The 20782-nt window shown below is 49.7% G+C and overlaps 1 protein-coding gene across 1 annotated transcript in view; it reads left to right on the top strand.

Annotated features, from left to right (window-relative positions):
• The window catches only part of RNF123 (ring finger protein 123), a 50336-nt gene that overhangs the window by 2869 nt on the left and 26685 nt on the right, over nt 1-20782 (top strand). The window contains exons 3-26 of the mRNA XM_009881211.1: nt 929-1019; nt 2437-2520; nt 3752-3806; nt 4128-4213; nt 4905-4991; nt 5518-5585; nt 6493-6618; nt 7358-7472; nt 8305-8409; nt 8541-8666; nt 9909-10001; nt 10196-10269; nt 10743-10860; nt 11320-11419; nt 11883-11944; nt 12034-12105; nt 12786-12906; nt 13725-13826; nt 14995-15101; nt 15426-15618; nt 16237-16382; nt 16580-16663; nt 17306-17413; nt 20044-20221. Of these exons, the coding sequence (XP_009879513.1) occupies nt 929-1019; nt 2437-2520; nt 3752-3806; nt 4128-4213; nt 4905-4991; nt 5518-5585; nt 6493-6618; nt 7358-7472; nt 8305-8409; nt 8541-8666; nt 9909-10001; nt 10196-10269; nt 10743-10860; nt 11320-11419; nt 11883-11944; nt 12034-12105; nt 12786-12906; nt 13725-13826; nt 14995-15101; nt 15426-15618; nt 16237-16382; nt 16580-16663; nt 17306-17413; nt 20044-20221 (2501 nt within the window). The remainder of the gene's footprint in view (nt 1-928; nt 1020-2436; nt 2521-3751; nt 3807-4127; nt 4214-4904; nt 4992-5517; nt 5586-6492; nt 6619-7357; nt 7473-8304; nt 8410-8540; nt 8667-9908; nt 10002-10195; nt 10270-10742; nt 10861-11319; nt 11420-11882; nt 11945-12033; nt 12106-12785; nt 12907-13724; nt 13827-14994; nt 15102-15425; nt 15619-16236; nt 16383-16579; nt 16664-17305; nt 17414-20043; nt 20222-20782) is intronic.

The following is a 20782-nucleotide window of genomic DNA, read 5'->3' as shown; positions in this document are numbered from 1 at the left end:
GGAGAGCAGCCTGAACATTGTGCATAAAATGATGGGCCCTGAGCTTATTTTTACTGCGTAGGAATGAGATTGGGGTGGGAATACTAAGTCTTTAATGAGTCAGGAAAAGAAAGTAGGAAGTTAGGAATTGTTAGGAAAGGGGTGTAGGTTAAGGAAAATCATTATGCTGCTAAATAGATTCTTGGTTTACCCTTGAGTAACATGTGGTTCTGGTCTCGCCAACTCCAAACGGGTATTTTAGAGTTGCAGGGGCTTTGAGGAAGGGTAAGAGCAAATCAGATGTCTGGAATGGCTCTTGTACAAGGAACAGCTAAGTAAACTAGCCTTGAAAAGAGAGAACTAGGGGAGGGCAGTATGAGAAAGTACTCTAAAATAGCGGCCCAGAAGGGGTGCATGAAAGACTTCTCAGTATGAAAACAAAACGGTTTTGGCCATTGTCAGAGAGAGGATGCTGGGCTAGCCTGACCTTTGTCTGAACTGCTACAGCTGCTGGTGTGTTCTTCTCTCTTCTTTTGTATTACAAAACACTTCGGGGAAAAGTTGAGTCCTGACTTACGCCATGTTTGTATGACGCTGACTGCAGCAAAGTCGTGGTCCACAGTTGTTGCTAGTACAGCTGGTTTCTTACTGCCATGGTACCGCAGTACAGTTTTCTTACTGCCACAAAATACTCCCAAGCAGACTGAAGATTTTAAGATCCTTTGTTAACTACTTTGCATGTTCACGCTATATTTAGTCCTTCATTCATTCATTGCCCCAACATGCTGGGCAGCAAATTCCTCAGATTCATTACAAGAAACACGGATCGACAGAACTTCCCCGTTTCATGCCTCATAGCGCAGGACTGTGCAGACACATGTGTCTGGGCTGCAACTCTGAAACCTGGAGACAGTTTTCTGAAAAGCTCCTGTGCATGTTTATTCCCTAGAAAGCACCTGACGTTCCAGAACCTGCAGGAGCACCTTGACCGGTTGCTAGCAGAGGAAAATGGCTCCGAAGACAGTCGAGGTAGGAGAAGAGTGTCTGTCCAATTTGTGCTTCTGCTTGTGCTGCCTAATTGGGAAGGCAAGTAGTATCATGAAAGGCAGTTCCCTGAGTGAGCATTGCTCTCCTCTCCTCTCTAATTTATTGTACCTTTAAATCCTGCCTGTGAGGTGCTCATCAGCCAACCCTGGAGCAGGTCTGCTTGCAGATGAGGGAGGCATATTTCCAGGTGAAAATACCTGGAAAAGCAGTTTTGGGGAAGACGTTGGAGATATTTCACTGATAATGATATGCAGAGCCATTGCTGTGACCAGCAGTGTGCAGTGCTATCCTTGGTGGGAAATGCAGAGGCTTGTTGACAATTTTTACCTACTGGTCTCCACTGTAGGTATTCACTTTGGGCCTCAGGCTGTTGCCTGTATTTTTGCTAGCATCCATTTCTCTGAATGAGTCAGGAGGTGGCAGGATACAACCTGGCTCCTTTCCTAAAAAGAAGAATTTTTCTTGCTGGCTGCAATCAAAGTGTGATATGCAGGCCAAACATTTGGTTCAGAGTTTAGTTTGGGCTTTGAATTTTGCCAAAGTAAAATTTTCAGGCAGTGTGGAAAAATTAACATATGACGTATAGTGTGGCCAGCAGGACTAGGGAAGTGATTGTCCCCTTGTACTTGGCATTGGTGAGGCCGACCTCAAATACTGTGTTTGGTTTTGGGCCCTTCACTACAAGAAAGACGTTGAGGTGCTGGAGCGTGTCCAGAGAAGGGCAATGAAGCTGATGAGGGGTCTAGAGCACAAGTCCTGTCAGGAGCAGCTGAGGGAACTGGGGCTGTTTAGTCTGGAGAAAAGGAGGCTGAGGGGAGACCTTATCGCTCTCTACAGCTCCCTGAAAGGAGGTTGTAGCCAGGTGGAGGTGGGTCTCTTCCCAAGTAACAACCAATATGACTAGAGGAAATGGCCTCAAGTTGTAGCAGGGGAGGTTTAGGTTGGTTATTAGGAAAAATTTCTTCACTGAAAGGGTTGTCAAGCATTGGAACAGACTGCTCAGGGAAGTGGCTGAGTCGCCATCCCTGGAGGTATTTAGAAGATGTGTAGATGTGGTGCTGAGGGACATGGTTTCGTGGCGGACTTGGTAGTGTTAGGTTAACGGTTGGAGTTGATAATCTTAAAGGTCTTTTCCAACCTAAACAATTCTATGGTTCTGTGACCTGAATGCTGCATAGCTAAGACCATGCGTGTTGCTGTGAAATCTTCCTTTTAAATCTCACTGGTGTCTGCTTTCCTGAGGTTCTCATGGTCTAACATGGGTAACAGTATTTTCGTCTTCCTCCACTGTAGCAGGACCCAGGTGCTGTTGTAGTCTAGCTGGAGGCACTCATCAGGTGCACTGTTAAATCCTGCACAACTTTCCCTAACAGGTTTTCTGCAACTCTTGTTTCAGATCAGGTAGCAGAGGGCCGTCTTGGTCCCTCTACTGTGGTGTTGGACCACACGAGCGGTTTTGAGGGGCTCCTGCTGGTCGATGATGACTTACTTGGGGTGAGTGTGATGCTGGGTGCAACAGAAAATGGTCTTGTGGGATTAAAAGCACTTCGGGCTTCTTGGTTTGTTTTTCATAACAGATCCCTGTCACTGGCTTTGTAGTGTGTTGTAAACGGAGTCTACCCAGAAAGCTGCACGATCCTGGAGGAAATGAACTCTCCTGGGAAAAGGTCTAGCAGGACCCCTAAGTCTCAGCAAGCTCTGAGTGGAGCTGCGAGGAAGTGGAAAGATTACCGTGGCCCAGGGGCTCACTGAAGAGCTTGGCTAAGCAGAGGAAGGGCCGGCAGCCAGCTTTCCTGTCCCTCCCTCCAGCAGACTGCCTCTTCCTTCCTTCCTCCTGGTCTTCTCTAATGGTGGCGAGAGGCTGAAGCTGAGGTTGAGGCCAGGCCTCGCCGCTGTATTGTCTTGTTCCTTTCTCCTTCGTTCCCACTAGCTCCCTGCTTGCTTCTTAGCTGATGTTCTTCATGCAGAAAATTAGCTGGAAGAATCCACTGGCGTTTAGTCCTTTCCTACTTCAGTAATTTCTGCACTCATTTCACCCCTTCACTGAGCGTGCACATCCTGTGCTCCTGTACTCGTTCCCTCCTTAATCTATGTATCCTTTTTTACCTCTAGCAGAGGAGACTGCTCTGGTCTCCCCTTTCCCGTTAACCACCCGCTGTAGCTTACCTTGGCTGTACCGAGAACTTACCCTCATATTGGATCAGACTGGCTTACCTGTGAATTCCTTGTTGCTCCCTTCGTCTCTTCTTCATGGTCTGTCCTAAGGTTGAGAGAGTCAGGAGTTAAGAGGGTTCAGTTTCTGGGCAGCGTGTTACCTGCCAGTCCTGGGCTTTAATCTAGACACCCTGAATCTATGGCTTTGTTCTAACTTGTCCAGGATTCAGGTGTCTTTCCTGTGTAATAGTCACTTTTGTATACCTGTCACACTTCACTGGGAACCTGTCGGTCACCACATTGCCCTTGTACTGCTGCCATGCTGCATGCTTCAGTGGGGTTTATCAAGTACAGATGAGCTGTGGGGAGGACCTGGATGGTTCCTCAGGGCCTGTCGGCTCCGAGTACAGCTGTTGGGATGGGGAAGATGTCCCGTCTCTTCCCTGCGCTGTGCTTGTGAATAATTCTCCATCTTGCTTTGGTTTTGAGGGCTAGGAAGGAGAGAATGGGTAGGACTGAGCTAAACTACCTTTTTGCCTGACTTTAAAATACTTTTATTTTGTTGGTCCAGGTGATTGGCCACAGTAACTTTGGGTCCATCAGGGCCACAACGTGCGTGTATAAAGGTAAGGAGATAAACCAGCGATGCTTTGAGAAAAGACCTTGGGAAGAGCGCATGGAGAATTACACAACTAGAGAGCTCAGGAAATCTTATATGTTCCAGATCTTGAGCTCCTTCTTCCCCAGTTCATCCACTGGCTTTTCCAGGAGGTCAGAAGGATGGAGGATTGTGTGATGCTGGAGTGAAGAGGTGGGAGAGGAATGCTAGGGATGTCCTGAAGCTTCTTTGTGTGCCACATTTATTTCTGCGGGCTCAGTGTCAGGTTCTGCTTTTCTAACAATGAGCCAGGCGGCAGATGACTGTATGGCATCTCATTTTCTTTCAGGGAAATGGATTTACGAGGTGCTCATCTCCTCCCAGGGACTCATGCAGATTGGCTGGTGTACTCTTAACTGCAGATTTAATCAGGAGGTAGTGTAACTGCTGCACGTGGCACAGGGCTGCTCTGTGTTCCTCCACTGCTTTTTAAGTCAGTGTGGAGCATCGCATTCATGCTGTGCTCCTGCCCTGCTGGCATTTTTTTCCCAGCACACACACTAGAGATACCAGGTCTGTTGTTACTAGACTCTCTGGTCTGCGTTCACAGAATGGTGCACAGCGTGAAATCTTCGCACGCTGGGTGTGTTGCTGCGCTCTTGCTGCATGTAGCCACTGCTACGACCTTCGTGATGGCCCTCAGCCATGGTGCTACCAGGCTTTTTTGCCCAGGAGAGGCAGGCCCAGGCCAGCTCTTCTCAAGCAGAGGGTGGGATGTTTGATGCTGGGAAGGGATGTTGGCTGCAGTTTCACTAACTTGCCACTCTGCAATATGTGAGAGGGGAGGTGATGGGCATCCTGGGGTACTGCTTTGACAGAATTTGGAAGCGTGGTATGCCAGTACTCTTCTTCTGACCCAAAAATCAGTAGGGAGTGGTGTATTTCTCTGAACTGAAGATCACAGGCCATTGGATTCACTCCTAGAGTGAGGGCTTTTCCCGGGCAGAGCATGTGTGCTGTCAGCTGCTCTCCGTCTGCTGGTTTCCCCCTTAAAGCCCCTCTTGCAATGAGAGGGATCCTCTATGCTTGGTCTGGTCTGAGTCTCCTCTTTCATACTTTGGTGCAGGAAGGAGTTGGAGATACGCCGGATTCATATGCATATGATGGAAACAGGGTGCGCAAGTGGAACGTGACTACTACCAACTATGGCAAAGTGAGTAGCTGTCCTACCAGGAACGGGATGTAGAGTAAAGAGAAGAAAGCAGGTGACTCCTCCTCACTGAATTCTGCTGGGCCCCGTGAAAAGCCCTCAAGCTGTCCTCCCTGCTTCAGTCTGCTGTTGGGGAGGCTGTGTGCCAGCAATTGTTTGTACTTTAGGGTTGCTGGACATGCTTATGTGGGTGCTTTGTTTAGCAGCCCTAACAGACTGATTCCTAGCATAGTGCTGCTGTAGGTCTCCGGAAGGCTCTGGTTCTCTGTAGCACGTCAGAGGATGATGCAGTGTTGGGATAAATATGTGTTTCATCCTGTGCATGTTCCTAGTGCTGGAAGGGAAAAAGATCCCAATTAGTGGCTTATGTGCAGCTTCCATAAGCGTCTGAGAATGCTACGTGAGCTGCTGTGAGAAGGAACTCTCTTCTTCAACCCTGAATCACAAGGGATTGGTTGGGTTGCAGTCTTTCTTCTGATGTGGGAACACCCTGGATATATGTTTAACCTTTTCTCTCCCTTTACTGCAGTCTTGGGCAGCAGGAGACATCGTCAGCTGTCTGATAGACCTTGATGAGGGCACCATTGCCTTCTGCTTGTAAGCATCTTTGCTCGGTTCCCTGCTTTGTTGATGTCTGTGTGTAACAAAGGTTTCCTCACTCTCAGCAGGTTGCTGATCCCTGTTTCTGCCCTCGCCCCTTTAAATTCCTTGGTAGTTCCAGCCTTTGCTTTTCTGCTTTGTGTTCAGAAACCATCTGAATGGGCTGTTGAGTCTTTTAAGTTCAGGTGAGAGCATTTGGCAGAAAGATGTTCAAGCTAAAGCCCGTGTAAAGTTTGCTAGGATTTTGGAGGGGAGGGCATCTCTCGTGGTGCTTAATACTTAATACAGTTGGCTGAGCCGCACTGATTGCTTTTGTGGTCAGTGTAGACCTTGCCTGTCCTAAATTCACAAGGAGCTGTGGAAAGGCTGATAAATCTCCAGCCTCCAACTCCTGTGGATAATGAGCAGAGGCCAGCCTGAATAAGAATTGTTCCCAGGCGCTAAACTCCAGCATGCAACAAGTCAGCCAGAATTAAAAACTCTTAGATGCTCCATGGCATCTTTTAGAGAAGATTAGATTGAGAGCATTATCCTTCTATTTCCACCGACATTAAACACGTGAGGCCAAAAATGTCACCAGCCTTTAAAATGTCCTGCTGGTTAGTTATCTCTTAAGGATTTGGGTTCCCCTTGAAGGCTGAATGGACTCTGTGTGTTGTGCAGACTCCAGTGCCTTCCTGTGCTGTCATATGAAAATGGGAGTGCTGCTGTGCTTCCCATGGCTGTTACTCAGCAAAGCTGTGACGTTTGCCTGCGTGCCAGGTTAAGAGTGACAGGAGGCATGACTGATTGATGTGTCTGTGTTGGCAAGTTGCTGGGAGGGGAATGCGGATAACTGGATTGCCCAGCTGACCTCAAAATCTTCCTACTGTGACTAAAATCTTGTGGGTTTTCCTTCTTTCAGGAACGGCATATCTCTGGGAACCGCTTTTGACAACATCACAAGGGGTGCTGGAATGGCTTACTTCCCTGCCATCAGCCTCTCGTTCAAAGAGTCCGTTGCTTTTAACTTCGGAAGCCGTCCACTCCGATATCCTTTAGGCGTGAGGAGAGCAGGTCTGAAGGGAGAAGAGCCTGTCCTGAGACCATCTTTGGAGGCTGTAGAATATACATACCTGACTGCAGTTCGCTTTCTTCTGTTGGCACTTGTGTGCAGAGCAGGGTCAAGGAGAGAAGAACCAGATGCCCCCCTCAGCTGGAGCAGCAGTGCGGGGCACACAAACATCAGTGCTGGTTCCCAACAGCTTCTGAAATGAGATTTGCTTTCAGCTTTGAATCAGCAGCTACTGCTGCAGCTGGAGGTTGCCTGTTCCTAGTCACTCAGATCCTGCAAAAAACTCACTGTTTAGTTTTGGAAACCCTAATGCTGCTGTGCTGCCGAGCCTTTTGGCCACTGATCTCTCCTACCTCCCAGCCACACAGGACCTCTGACATGGTAGGAGCATTGCCTGTTGCCTCCCTATGCGACTGCTGAGACTTGAAGCTGCTGTCAGAACAGTCCTGAGTGTGCCTGTTGATAGCGGTAGTGGAGTCTCCTGTCGATCTTTCTGGTGAGAGCAGAAGTGTGGTGTGAAATACTTGCTGCTTGCAATATTGAGGAAGTGGGGATAAGAGCTTGTGGCTTATCATCCATTTAGAAGGCACTGTGGTTTGAACTGTGACTGAGGCATGTGTGGGTATAAAGTAAAATAGAGGCACGGTCTTTTCCTTGCACAAACAAAAGAAGTCCTGAAAGGATCAGATTGCATTTTACCTTAACGCTTGCCTACTTATCCGGTGGAAGGTTACCGCCCCTTGCAAGATCCTCCTGTTGCAGACCTAGTGAAGGCTCGCAAGCTGTTAGGCTACCTGAAGAACGTGATCCATATCGGAATAGATGTGACGGTAGGCTGTTGTCACTGGGTGGATCTGTGGGGCACCATGCTGGAATATGTGGTTCTGCACTTCTCAGCACATGCTGGCATCTCAGATAGTTCCATACACCTGAGTGTCTTGATGCTTGCATGCTTTTGCATGGGGCACACATGTCCCTGGTGCTCTTTGGCTTGCAAAATGGGATTCCTGATAGTTCCAGGACTTAAGTTAAATCACGCTAGGCTTTGTTTTTCTCAGTCCTGTGAAGTTTCATTCCTAGTATCCAAGGGCTGATGCTTGTTGGAGTCAGAACTGCTGGGTTTGATTTTGCAGCCTTTAAAGAAGCTTGTTCATATTCTAAACTTTTTACTGATGTCCTGGTCCAGTGATGTGGTGAAATTCTGGTAGATCTGCCTTGAGAACTGTTTTGGCTGTGGCACTGTTTGCTAGAAACCTTTTTTTTTCTCCTGGGACGGGAGAGGATCTATTTATGCCTAAAGCATAGGGAACACCATCTGCTATGGTCTTGGCTTGAATGGGGGCCTGTTTTACTAGTTGAGCCCCTCTGTAGGGATTCCCATTTACAAATTATCATGTGTACTTGGACCCTTTTCCAAAACCAGATTGTCAAGGTGCATGCGTGTGGCTGAGAGTAACTGACATCTGGACTGCACTGCAGCTCTCCAGAAGCAAGAGCCTGGCTGCTTTGCCATCCTAAATTCCCCTGTTCAAGGTTTTTGCTGCAGTCAGGCATGTGACAGCAAACAGTGGCTGCTCCAGGCCTCCAGTTCACTTTGTCAGTGGTGTATAGGTGGATTGGGCTGGATCCGAGCCGTGTGTTTTTCTGGGTTTGTCATTGCAGGAGGGCAAGCTGGTGGAGAAGGACACATCCATGTGGCAGCTGCAGGGAGAACCCACAGTGTTGATTACATTAGCCCACATCTTCAATTATTTCTCTCCTCTTATGGTGAGTTTTCCTTGCCCATTGCAAGCTTCTGTAGGTGCCAGTTATTGTGCTTGCAAGGGGAGGTAAACCTCAGCTTTCACTGGGAGTTGGCTGTGCTTTGGAAGACTGTTCACCTGGCTTTCTGTCTACAGTGCAAGGTGTACCTGGTGGAAGATGTGCTCATGTCCTTCCTGTTGAGCATCCTTGAGCAAGGAGGGGCAGTGGAGGCCCATCCCCTTATTCAGCAGCTGCTGGATCTCATGTGGCTTCTTATGGAGGTGAGTTGCTAGGGTGCTGGTTCCTCCCCAGGATCACAGGGAGATCCTGGGAGGTGCCAAGGCCTTCCCTAGAAAATGCTGGTAGTGATCAGTTTCTTTCCCTTCCTGGTGCCAAGATCCCTTTTTTTTGTGGTAGACTACCCTCTCATCTAGCTCATCTGGCTGCTGCTTCACACCCAGGGGATGAGAGTTGAATACAGATCAATTGGTAATGGTGACACTGACAGTGAACTAACAAGGCATTTCTAAGTTTGTCCTACTGCTAAAGGAACTGGTGGTGATGTTGAATAACTTCCTGCTTCTGGGAACGTCAAATTCGTCAGTAAGAAATGAGTTGGTCTCTTGGATATTGTTACTGCTTTTGTGACTGTGGAAGTCTTAAATGCCACCATGTACCCCAAGAGATCAATCAAGAATGTGCAGGACTGCGGTGGAAATGGGCAGTGCACTCTCACCACTTCCAGCGTTGCTGGGTAAAAACCTCCTCCAACATCCCATGCCCCTTCCTGTCTGAGCTGGAGGAGGTCATTCCTTCCTGGGACCATTGTTTGAGGCAGCCTTTGCTAGCCACTGGGAAGCTGCTGCTGCTGGAGTGCTGAGGTGATTACCCAGAGGCAATGACTGCCAAAGATCTGCTTGGAGGCAGCATGTCTGTCCTTTTGGGTAACAATTAACAGATATGGGCGCTGGCCCGGCCAGCTGTCAAGAAAAGTTTAATTGAAAAATTTCATAAGCCCCTCAGGCCCGTCATCTTAGAAGTGAAGCTGAACACCCTGGTAGGGCTGCTGTGTTTGTGGAAGAGTTGGCTCTCATCCCACTGTTTGGCTATGAGTTGGACTCAAAAAGGAAGCTCTTCCATCATCGCATTTACACAAGAGTAACTTCTTTCCTTTCTGGGTTGGTTCTGCCAACACTGTGTGTTGGGTAGATTCAGGGGATACAGGGATGAGTGACTCAGCTCAGCTAACTAGGTCCTGCCACTTTGGCTTTTTGTAGATTACTTTGGGCTTGGTTTTACTAGTGCAGAAGCTTGTTTCCCAATAGCAAAGTGTTGGCACCAACTTCTGCTCAGACTTTCTGCTGTGGAGTCGGGACCCTAACCCATGGACAAACACAGTGCGTTCAAAGCACCTGCTTTTTCAGTTCAGGAATTGAATCCTTCCTTCCAAGCTCCTGCTCTGGAAACTATAGCTGTTCCTGACTCCATGCTGTTGCTGTGCAATGTGTTTCTTATTTTCTCAGGAGTATGAAGTGCACGAGTGCCTCAAGCAGCTCCTGATGTCCCTGCTACGGGCTTACAGGTTCTCCCCCATCATCCCAGATCTGGGATTACAAGTGAGTTGCACTTCTGAATCCCCAGGAATCTGTGATTAGCCAGCTTCTGTTATGTCCCCTTGTCCAAAGGTACACATTGTTTTGGATTTTGCAGTTGTTTGATCCAGAGATAGCAGTTCTGTAACACTGTACCTATTAGAGAGTCATGTCCTCTTCTGTAGGTGGAGTCACTTTTGTGTCTCCTGTTTCCCTAGATTCACTACCTCCGGCTCACCATTGCAGTCTTGAAGCATGAGAAATCCAGGAAATACCTGCTCAGCAATGTTCTGTATCCTTTGTACCTCCTCTGGTCTCAGTTCTCCCTGCCCTCGATAACACAGCCAAGGACACTGCAAGGATCTGCAGGTCCTGGGAGGCAGAAGCCGCCCTATCTTTGAGAGGTCATTTCTAATTTCTCAGGTCTCTGTCTGCCTGGCACCCTTTGCTACAAAGTCCTGCTTTGAGGAGGAGCAGCAGTGCCATATAGGTCACATCCTGCTAACACACAGGACTTCATTTCTGCCTGACTGACCTCTCTAACATCCCTAGAGCAAAAACCACTTTCAGAGCGGTCCATCTGCCATGCCAGCATTTGGGCAGCTGCTGTGATAACCGCGTGGGGCTTCTCGCAGGAGAAGGGGACTCTAGATCTTGCAGAGCTTTGAGTGGTTGTTTGGAAAGGGGTCTCTCACTACAGCTCTGGAAATATGCCCTGTATCTTCTCCCAACGCAGCTTCTGTGCTTGCTTTAACTTGGCCACAGCTTCGATGTGCTCCGTTCAGTTGTGTTCTTCTACATTAAGAGCCCACTGCGTGTGGAGGAGGCTGGTTTGCAGGAGCTCATTCCCACCACGTGGTGGCCAAACCGCTTCACCAAGGAGGTGAGTAAGGGCACATCCGCTAAGGAGGCTGAAGAAATTTTGTGGCCATCATTTTCTGGCTGATGAAGTTGAATGGCCCATGTTTCCAGCAGCGTTAGCACTGGTGGACCCTGCAGAGCTGTGTGAGAATTGCAGCCTCTCCATTGCCCTATCGTCTTTGTTATCCCTTAGAGGGGACACTTGGGGTGTGTTGCTCAGGACAGGGGAGGGGAATAGTTTTCTATGGCAACAGATTTGGAAGGGAACCTCACAGTGTCTGAGGAATTACAGGTTGACTCGTGTGTCCTCAAAAGATCTCCCACCCTTACTCGTTACAAGGCCAGGGAAGGCCTGTTTGGGTGCTCTGCCAGCTGCAGTCACACACTGGCACATTGTTCCAGGGAGGTTCTGTGCTCCCTTTTGCAAAACATTTTCCTGGTGCGGTGATCTCCTACTAATCAGTGTCTCTCCCCCAACCAGGGCAAGGAGAGTAAGGAGGTGAAGGAGGAGAGTGCTGAGGAGAGACTGAGGCGGCGAGCGTATGAAAGAGGTTGCCAGCGGCTCAAGAAACGCATTGAAGGTCTGTGAGGAAGGAGAGGAATTGCCAAGATCCCGTACCTTTTGTGCAGCCAGGGGCACCAACCCTTGAGTTGTTTCCAAACCCCCTTCACGACCTGAAGTCCGGCTGTGCTCCAGCCAGGACAGGCTGTGCTGTGGAGGTGGGGGACAGCCATGCCGGTATCTGGTGGAGGGGTACGAGTGTTGGGACCCCCTTGCACAGACCTGCAGGTCCCACCATGGGACACAAGCAAACCGAAATTCCCCTTTAGGGGCATTGTTTATCAGCTGTGGGTGAATTTATTGCTAGGTGGCAGAGGAGAAAATTCACACAGTGGTGGGATTAGCATTCTGCTGGCACTGTTTCTCCCTGTTCCCCTGAGGAGGGAGCCTTTCTCCTGGGGACAGGGTGCTGCCCTTGGGGTTAATATGGGTAGTTGCTCTCCAGTGCTTGTTTTCTGATGGCAGACGTGTCCCCGTTTTAGTGGTGGAAGGTCTCCAGGTTCAGATTCTGAAGCTGCTGCTGAACAACAAGGACAGAGGAGGGGTAAGTCCTCTGCAGATCTTTTGCTACAGTATCTCCACATCACAGGATTTGTAAGGTATAGGTTTACAGCTTACTTTTTCTCCTGCCAGGGGGAAGCCTCCAGATACATCTTTCTAAACAAATTCCGCAAGTTTCTTCAGGAGAATGCTAGCAACAGAGGGGTAAGTCAGAGGGCCAGCCTTCCCGCAAGCCTCACCCTGAGAGCTCTCTGGCACCTTTGGGCTGGGAGCTCTTGCCATTTTGGCTGGGCTGCTTCCAGCTGTTGATCAACTGAGGTGTAGATATGGCAGGGAGTGGGGAGGAGGGAGAAGACCTGAAACCAGGCAGCTTATCCAAGTCCTATGCAGTGATTTATGAGAGAGCAGTCCTTGGGAACAGCCTTGGGTGGGAGCTGAACATCCTTCTTAAACCATGTGGGGAGCACAGCTGTGCAGTGCTTTGCCACAGCTGGCCTGCTGGCTTTGGCATCTCCTTCACGGCCTGGGTGAGGGCTGTTCTTCTGGCCCTGGATCGGGCTGTTGGCCTGCAGCTTTGGGAGGCAGGCTGCTGCAAGAAACCCTTTCTTCACCTGCATTGTGTGTTCATGAACAGCCCCATCTTTGGTGGTGGAGCACATGTACTATCTATCCTCCTCCGTCAGACCAGCTTGTTGTTTCAGTGCCCAGGGCTTTCTAGAGGTGGAAGCTGCTCCCTGCCATCAGGGCTGGGCTCTCTCCCAGTGCTGGAAGCTAAAGATAATAGCAAGGCTGAGAACAGAAAGTTTCTGCCTGCCCCATGTGGCCACTGGGTCTAATGCACTTTCACACCTGCCCTAACGGCTGAACTCTCGTTCTTGCCCTAGAACTTGACTGTGTTGTGCCCACCAGAGTACATGGTGTGCTTCCTGCACCGGCTTATCGCTGCCCTGCGATTCTTCTGGGATGGCCACAAGGCAAAGACCCCTGCCGCACTGAGCAGTGAAGGTAAGGCCTGGAGGAGAAGCTTTGAAGGCATTTCTGTGGTTAGGACAAGGTTTGCCTCTTGGCAGTGCTCTCCAGGATGCTGGAAATTTTGTGTTTCTCGTGGGTGCTTGAGCCTTTTGTAATCCTGTGTCTAGTTCCCAGTCACCCTGGAAATTTCCAGTGTGCAAGTCTCAGGTTTTGATGTTAGCTGGAATAGATCTGCACGCAAGAATTTGCCAGGGTGACTGGGAACTGTGTGCAGTCCAGTATTGATTATGGGTCTGTAGAAGGGCAGCTCAGTGGTCCCATAGTCAAAGTTTAGGGGAAGACATTTGTCTGGTTTTGTTTTTCCCAGACTGTGGAGATTAAGAGGAAACGAAGTCAGTGCCAGTTGCTTTCCCACCCTCAAACCCCGCTTTGCCTGTCCTGCCACGATCTACTTGGCACTCCCCTTTCTTACTTCAGGCTGACCCTTTCTCTAGACTCCGTAAGCACCTTACGGTCCCTGGGGGACTAAGTGACAGAGCTGGAGTAGGCAGGTGGAGAGCTGCTGAGTTTTCTGATGATCCAGTTTCCCCCAGTGACTGTGGCTGGGAGGGAGGAAGTGCTGGGAGGGTTGTCATCGATGGCCATCGGTTACTCCTCTTTCTGCGTGGATCTAACTCTCGGTTCATTGTGGAGATCACCTCTGCCTTAATGATTTGTGCTTTTATGATAACAAAAGTTGTCATTTAGTGGCGGTCCAGGCTGGGCCCTGGGGTCTGTCTTAGGAGGACTTATATGTCTGTGTGGGTCCTATGCATGGGACTAGAAAAAACAAATCTCTTTCTCTACTTCAGAGGCATATATCCCTCCTCAACTCTTCTATAATGGGAAGGTGGATTATTTTGACCTTCAGCGGCTTGGAGGTCTCCTGTCTCATCTTAAGAAGACTCTGAAAGGTAAGCGCTCTCATTTCCAATATCTGCAGCCAGGTCCTGGCCGGAGTTCACCCAAGAGACATCCCAGGGGGAAGCCGTGGGTAAATTTAAGGAGAGGAGACCTGAATTTTAATGAGGTGCAAGCTACGCTGAAGAAGACCCCATCCCTCTAGGGCAGAGCGTCCTTTAAGTTAACAGTTCACTCTTTCTATCCCTGAGTGGGGCCTGTGGCTGGTGGAGGAAAGGGGGTAGTCTGGGAATACCCTCTGGTGTGGTGCTCTTGCAGACGAGGGCTCGGAGCTGACCGTCAGCCTGGCTCTGCTGAGTGTGAAGGATGTCCAGGATTTACTTGCTGAACCACTCTGGGCAAGCAATAGCAGCCCTGTGTATGGACTGCAGCTGTATGTTTGTCTGCAGCACGCTACTCTGGCAACAGACTTTCAAAGCCTCTGTTTTGCAAGGGTTGGAAACCCGTTGCTCTTCAGTCAAACTTGGTTTCTGGTTAAGGTGGCACTTGCCTTTGGCTCAGACATCTCTTCTCCTTCCCCAGCATGTTTGCAAGGTTAGAGCCAATTTCCCTGTCTCAAGTTGATCCCTGGCTGTTCAAAATTAGATTACTTAACTTTAGAACCATGTAATCTCCTCTGGTCTCTTACCAAGGTCTTCCTGGCCAGCTTTAAAGATAGGGCTATGGACTAGAGGACACGTTGTTCTGGCTTTGTGCAGCATAGCCATCAGCACAGTCTTCCTCTGGGCTGAGAATAGTCTCTGGTCTGAGTCTTGGAGGAGATCTGTAGTCCTACTGACTTCGTGGCATATCGTGGGAGAGCGTTGAAGAGCTGGATGCTTAACAAATGGTCTCAGGCCCTGAGTTTCCTTCCCTACGCTAGTCCAGTTTGGCCCTGGCAGTTGTCTTCTGGTTCCTCAGTTATTCTATTTGTTGCTGGTAGGACCGGGAACAGAAGTGGTTGAGCAGCCCCTGTCGCTGCTTGGTCTCTGCTGTGTTAGCAAGGGCAGACCTATTCCACGTAAGGAAGCTGCGGGGAAAGTGAGCGTGTTCTCACGCAGCGCCCAGCTTCGCTGGCTGCTTCTCTACTGCCAAGAAGCAGGAAAGAGGATGAGCCTGGGGCTGCCTTGGGGGAAGCGGAGCGCGACTCCTGCATTCGCAGCTGCTTTGGTGTCTGTGCAGATGACCTGGCTGCAAAAGCCAATGTCCTGATCGACCCTGCGGAGCTGCAGGCAGTGACTATGGACGATCTTGATGAAGACGACGAATCAGCAACATCAGCAGCACAGGTGAGCCACGTACTGTTATTGACCTGTGGGGGGCCCTGGTGCCAGGGCAGAGTGCTCAGCCTCTGCCTAGAAAAGCTTTGCAACTGCAGACAGAGCAGCTTCTTGCTGTGCAGATCTGCTGCTTGTACCTGGCACGTGCCCATAGAGGAAGGAATATCCATTTGCTAACCTGTCACTGCTGGCCCAGCCATGGTAGGAAGGGTATCTTCTCACCTTCCAATGGCCACTGTGCATCTATACGAACATCCTTGCAGGCACAAAGGAGGAATAGCGGGCAGCGAAACAGCTAGACCTGTTTCTCCCTTACTTTCTTTTCAGTCTCAGCGTCCCTCTGCCGCCCTGGCCATTGGTGGAGCTCTTGCCAGACCTGGCTGGCTCAGCTCCCCCACCCTGGGCCGCGCCAACCGCTTCCTCAGCACAGCTGCCGTCAGCCTCATGAACCCGCGGCGGCCACTCGGTGCCCTGGAGAAGATCAAAGTGCGCACACTAAGCGTGGAGCAGCGGACGGAGGAGGACAGTGAGTACTTCCGCTGCGTGCTAGCGTGGCCCAGATGGTCCCTGGGAGAAAGGCACCTTCCACCTCTCAGTACTCTCAAGAGGAATACAATCTATTTACAGCGTTGCTCCTTCCCATTCCCAGGGCATGCTGACACCCACAAGTCCACAGTTAACCACTTTGCCATCCCGAACATGTCACTGGTGATGCTGGCACTCTCTGCGCGTAAGGAGATGCTGCCTTGGTTCCTGCAAGTGCAACGAGGCTTTGCAGGGAGGTAGTTCAGAGGCAGCTGTAGCCACGCGTGCTCTGAACGCAGACCAGCTGGAGGATGATGTGTGCAGTAGCAGCGCTGTTGCTGTCGGGTTGGGCCAGGCAGGCCTCTGAAACATGTACAGGGCTCGAGGAAGTGGGACTTGCATGGCCTGGGTCTGTTTGAACAGATCTGGCGGGTCAACCTGATGCAGGCAGTGAGGTGGGAATGGTGTGTTTGTGTATCTAGTGAATCCCATGGGTTGGGAAGGAGCACTGTGTAACAGAGGCACAGCAAGGCTTTGGCTTCAGAGGGGTGCAGTCAGAAGCTGAGGTGCCAAAATGCCTTGCTGAGAACTTCTCTCCTGTCTTGGGTGTGCATTGCAGTTGAAGGCAGCCATGGAAATGAAGGTCTTTTACTGGGCAGACCCCCAGAGGAGCCGGACCAGCCCATCACAGAGAACTCCCTCCTGGAAGTCCTGGATGGGATAGTGATGATGTACAACCTCAGTGTCCACCAGCAGCTTGGGAAGGTAAACAGCACATGCTGTGCAGGAATCCATTCCCCCAACCTCCATGCCTCTACACCAACTCTCTGTTTTCTGCTTATTTAGTGACTAGGTGTGCCCTTTCCTTTTCCGAGTGCCCGTGAGGGGTCTGGTTGCATGCTTGTGTGTCTAGGCAAAAAAAACCCCACCTCATTTATTATTGGAATCTGCTTGGTTTTCAGATGGTTGGTGTGTCAGATGACGTGAATGAATATGCCATGGCACTGAAAGACACAGAAGAAAAAATCAGCCGCTGCCCAAAGAGGGTAAGTGTCTCCGGGCTCCCCGCTTCCTTTTCTGGTAGAGCCTCAGTATCTGGCAAAAAGGATGAAGCACAGTGGGTGATTTTTAGCCTTGGAGCAGCCAATGTCTTGGATGGGGCGGTAACCCACGCCTGGAACCGGCAACTGCATTTCATACTGTGCCAACCCATTGTACCACTGCCTCAAGGAACAGAGGGACTGAAGTGACTGCTTCAGCTTGTCCCAGAAAAGCCATGGTGGCTTGCAAACCTCCGTGTACTGCAGACACCTCGGAGCCAGTCTCCTGGGGTGGGGACCCTCCAGTGCTGGACTGGGGACACATCTGTCTTATTCCAGCTGCCAGGTACTGAGTGCATTTGATGACACATTAAAAAAGTATCTGACAGGAGTTGACCCTAAAGCTGCTGCCCACACTGGACCAGCTTCTGCATCAGGCCTTTTGGGCTGCAGCTGAGACTATTAAGTACTCTTTATGGCACTGATTCCCACTCCCACTGCAGAAAGGCTGCTTACCCCTTTCCCTCCTGCCAGTACTCCCTGGCTAGCCCCAAGGTGGTATTTGCTTTTGCATTGTTTGTCCAGCTCTGAAAAAGGATGCTATAAATGGTAGTGACATCTGCCCTCACATCTCTGCACTCTTTTCAGAGGAGAGACATCCACGAGGAACTGCTAAAGAGCCAAAAGGTCTTCTCCGAGAAGCTCAATCACCTAAGCCGACGCCTCGCCTGGATAAATGTCACCATTTATTCAAAGGTAGGCAGGAGCATAATGTGAGCAGCTCAGAGGAGACCGAGCAAATGAGCCCCTGTATCTGTGCTGCTTGGCTCACGTATCACAAGTGTAATTTTTTCTGGTGTTAGAGCAATGCCGATGATCCATTGGGCTTGTTTATTCCTTCTTGGGCATCAGAGACTCCTTCCTAGGCCTGTACCAGGCTCGGTCCCATAGTGTTTGTTAGGACAAAGCCCAGTCTGTTCTGAGCTCTGTGTGGTTCTGTAGGCTTTCTGTTGGGGCGTCAGGCCTCGGCACGGCGGACAGAAGGGGGCAGGTCAAAGGGAGATTCAGTTCTCAGAGCATGGCTAGAGGATAGAAGCTTCTGTGAACCAGTTCCCTGAGCTGTGCTGTGTGTCACGGGGGGTCTCACTAGTGCTGCTCTTCCTGAAATCTGCAGGATCCAGGCCTAGGGGTTTTTGTTCAGGTGTTCTCCCCTTCTTCACTTGGTTCCCCCATAGAGAGAGTGTGTTCTGCATTTAGTAATGCAGTGACTGTTTGCACAGGTTGTCCCATTTTCCCCATATTCACCTTTTTCCAGGATAAAGTCTCTGGTCTGTTTTCTTGTGAACAGTTTTGCTCTTACACTCCACTGATTTCCTCTTTCTGTCTTCCCTTGCACATCACCTTGCCTCATCTCTGTTTGTAGCTTTTTTGTGCTGGGGAAGAAGACCGGTTTCCCTGAAAATGTGGTGGCAGCAGGGTCCCTGCATGTGTCCCAGGATGTGAGGAGGAAGGGGAGGAGTGGTAGTTCCTATGCACACATCAGGCAGAGCTGCAGTGGCTGATCCTGACTCATGCGCTCTGGGCTCGTCCCCTCCTTCGCTCCCAGAGCAGGACTGCACAGCACAGTGCTGCGCTCCAGAAGCTCTCCGGCTGCATTAGCGTAGCCCATGCTTGCCAGAAAATAAGCTTTTCTTCCCAAACTGCTCTTGGAAAGCTGAGGGGCATTACCAGTGTGCATTGCAGGGATCGCTGCGATGGCCCGTGCAGAAACGCTATTCATGTCTCTAGATGATCTATTGTCATATTAAACGCAGGAGGTGCCCGCCTCCCATCAGGAGTGTGGTGTCACCTTTCTGGATGAATCAGCAGCATCTGGGAGTGAAGGTTACAGCCTTGTGCTGCTGCCTTGGCCTGCTTGGCGGGCAGGGAGAGCAGGTCACTAGCTGGCTCGGGCTGTGAAATATGCCCCAGGAGGCAAGTGAGAGGAGCGTGGCTGCACGGAGGGGCCTGTCCATACTGCCGGTACCTTCAGGGCTCCGTCTCGGTCATCACAGGTCCTTGCTGTTTCCCGATAGAGACATCCACCCAGCAGGCTCCAGCGTCCCTGGGACCTGTGTGCAACGGAGGGACACGTCTGTTAGGAGTATTGCAGGCGTTGCTGATGCTGATGGAGAGAAAGAGACTGGTTCTGTCTCGAGGTGAAGTCCTGCTCTGTGCTGAGGTGTCAGAGCACAGGAGAGGCTATTCCTTCCTCTGGGGAATTAGTCACTAGTTTATTCTGAGCTGAGGGATTCAAGGTTAGACAAAAGGGAGTGCTACAGCTTAAAAACACTCTTAGTTTTAAAGTAGATAATCCTGCCTTCAAAACATCCCTGTGGGAAGACCATTTCATCTTACTTTATCACAACACTGTATTTATCCATCACACTGTGGGTAATCACATCTTTGTATCCTCTTGGTGTAGGCTTTCTTCTAGCTTGGCAGTACCCGAGATGACATTTTGAGGTTATCAAGTCTTAATAAAACCAAGTGCAGCTTTCTTTACCTTAATGTTGTTCGCACAATTTCTTTTTATCCTGAAAGCAACAGTTGAGCTAAGATGTGTACCAGTGTCAAGAGAAAGATGTCTTTTGGTCAATTTAGTTGATTTACATTAGTTCAGTCTAATTTACAGAACAAACCCATGTAAATCTCCCAAAGATGGTAGCTACCTACTTTAGAAAAGCTGCTGAGCCATGAAATCAGTTATCTACATCTCTGGTTTTAATTTTTTTTTAATTAGAAGTGTAACCTTCCTCCATCTATTTTTATGCAAAATGCTATTGCTTATGATATTTCTTGGCATTGAAGGGTATGAAATAATAGTTCCTCTTTTTATGCCTTTGTTGGTGCTGATTTTTATTGCTTAAAGTTGTGTAGATGCCCTTAAATTTCCTGTTTTTAATTTAGGACCCCCTGAGTTTTGCTTAGAGAAGCAAGAGGACGATGTTCCTCAGGACAGTGAATCTGGTTGAATGGCTGGCACAGAATCCAAAAGGCTGTGGCCGCTTATTGCAAAGATCTGGACTGCTATGAGCTTTCTGCCTGTTCCCATTTAATTCCTCCAGAGGAGCAGCTTTGCTTTCCAGCAGATTTATGCTGGGTTTGCTAGCGCCTGCCTGCCTTCCACCAGTGTACTTGGAATAAAAACTAGCGTGCCTTTTTTGCAATCCCGCCTGTGTGGTCAGATATGCCCTACCAAGGAGTAGTTCTTGGAGGGTTTCAAGGCTCAGGGAGACAAAGCCATGGAGATGTTTCTGAGGTCGAAGCGTGGTGCTGACTGTTGTGCTTCTCCAAAGAGAAGGTGGACAAAACTGAATGGGGGTTGTTGCATTCTCTCTGGCCAGGAGAAGATGCAGGACATATATTGGCTGCTGCGAGTGTGCATCCGCACCATCGAGCATGGCGACAGGACGGGCTCACTTTTCGCTTTCATGCCGGAGTTCTACCTCAGCGTGGCTATGAACAGCTACAGCGCACTTAAAAACTACTTCAGCCCTGTAAATAGCATGGAGGAACTTCCAGGTAAGGGGATGGAGAGCCTGCTGGTCTCTGGGTGGTGGAAAATGTGGCGTGAGTGCAGGAATTGGGACTGCTTTTGAATCCTCCTGGGATTCGGATACGTTCCTATGAAGATGACCACCCACTTGATGCCAAGAGTCTGTGTTTGGGTGGATTCTCTCTGTGCACGTTCTGTGCTTTTCCTGACTAAGTGATCCCCGCAAGCTCTTAGCAAATTGTTCTGTGCTTTCCAGAGCCCATGAAGGTAAGAAGAGCTTCTGTTCCCACCAACAAGACAAAGCTAAAGTGTTCACATCCATTAAGTGGGCGCTGTGCCTGCTGTTCAGGGAGCAGCAGAATTAAGTGGTAGCAGATTTCTTCAGGGCCTGCAGGCTGAACATGGCTTTTCTGCGTAGATCTAGGATGTTATTTGCATTGCTCAGCCTCTTCTGCACTAGGCATCTTCCCCTTGCCATCCGACTCAGTTGCATGGTTTTGTCTTTCTCTGAGTAACTGCTTTAGACTCTGCAGGCTGAGGCGAGAGACTCTATCAGAGATTAATGTGTTTTCACAGCTGTCTGTTTT

The sequence above is a fragment of the Charadrius vociferus genome, unplaced genomic scaffold, assembly GCF_000708025.1.
Source record: "Charadrius vociferus isolate BGI_N301 unplaced genomic scaffold, ASM70802v2 scaffold550, whole genome shotgun sequence".
NCBI lineage: Eukaryota > Metazoa > Chordata > Aves > Charadriiformes > Charadriidae > Charadrius > Charadrius vociferus.
This window is presented reverse-complemented; position numbering and strand designations above follow the sequence as displayed.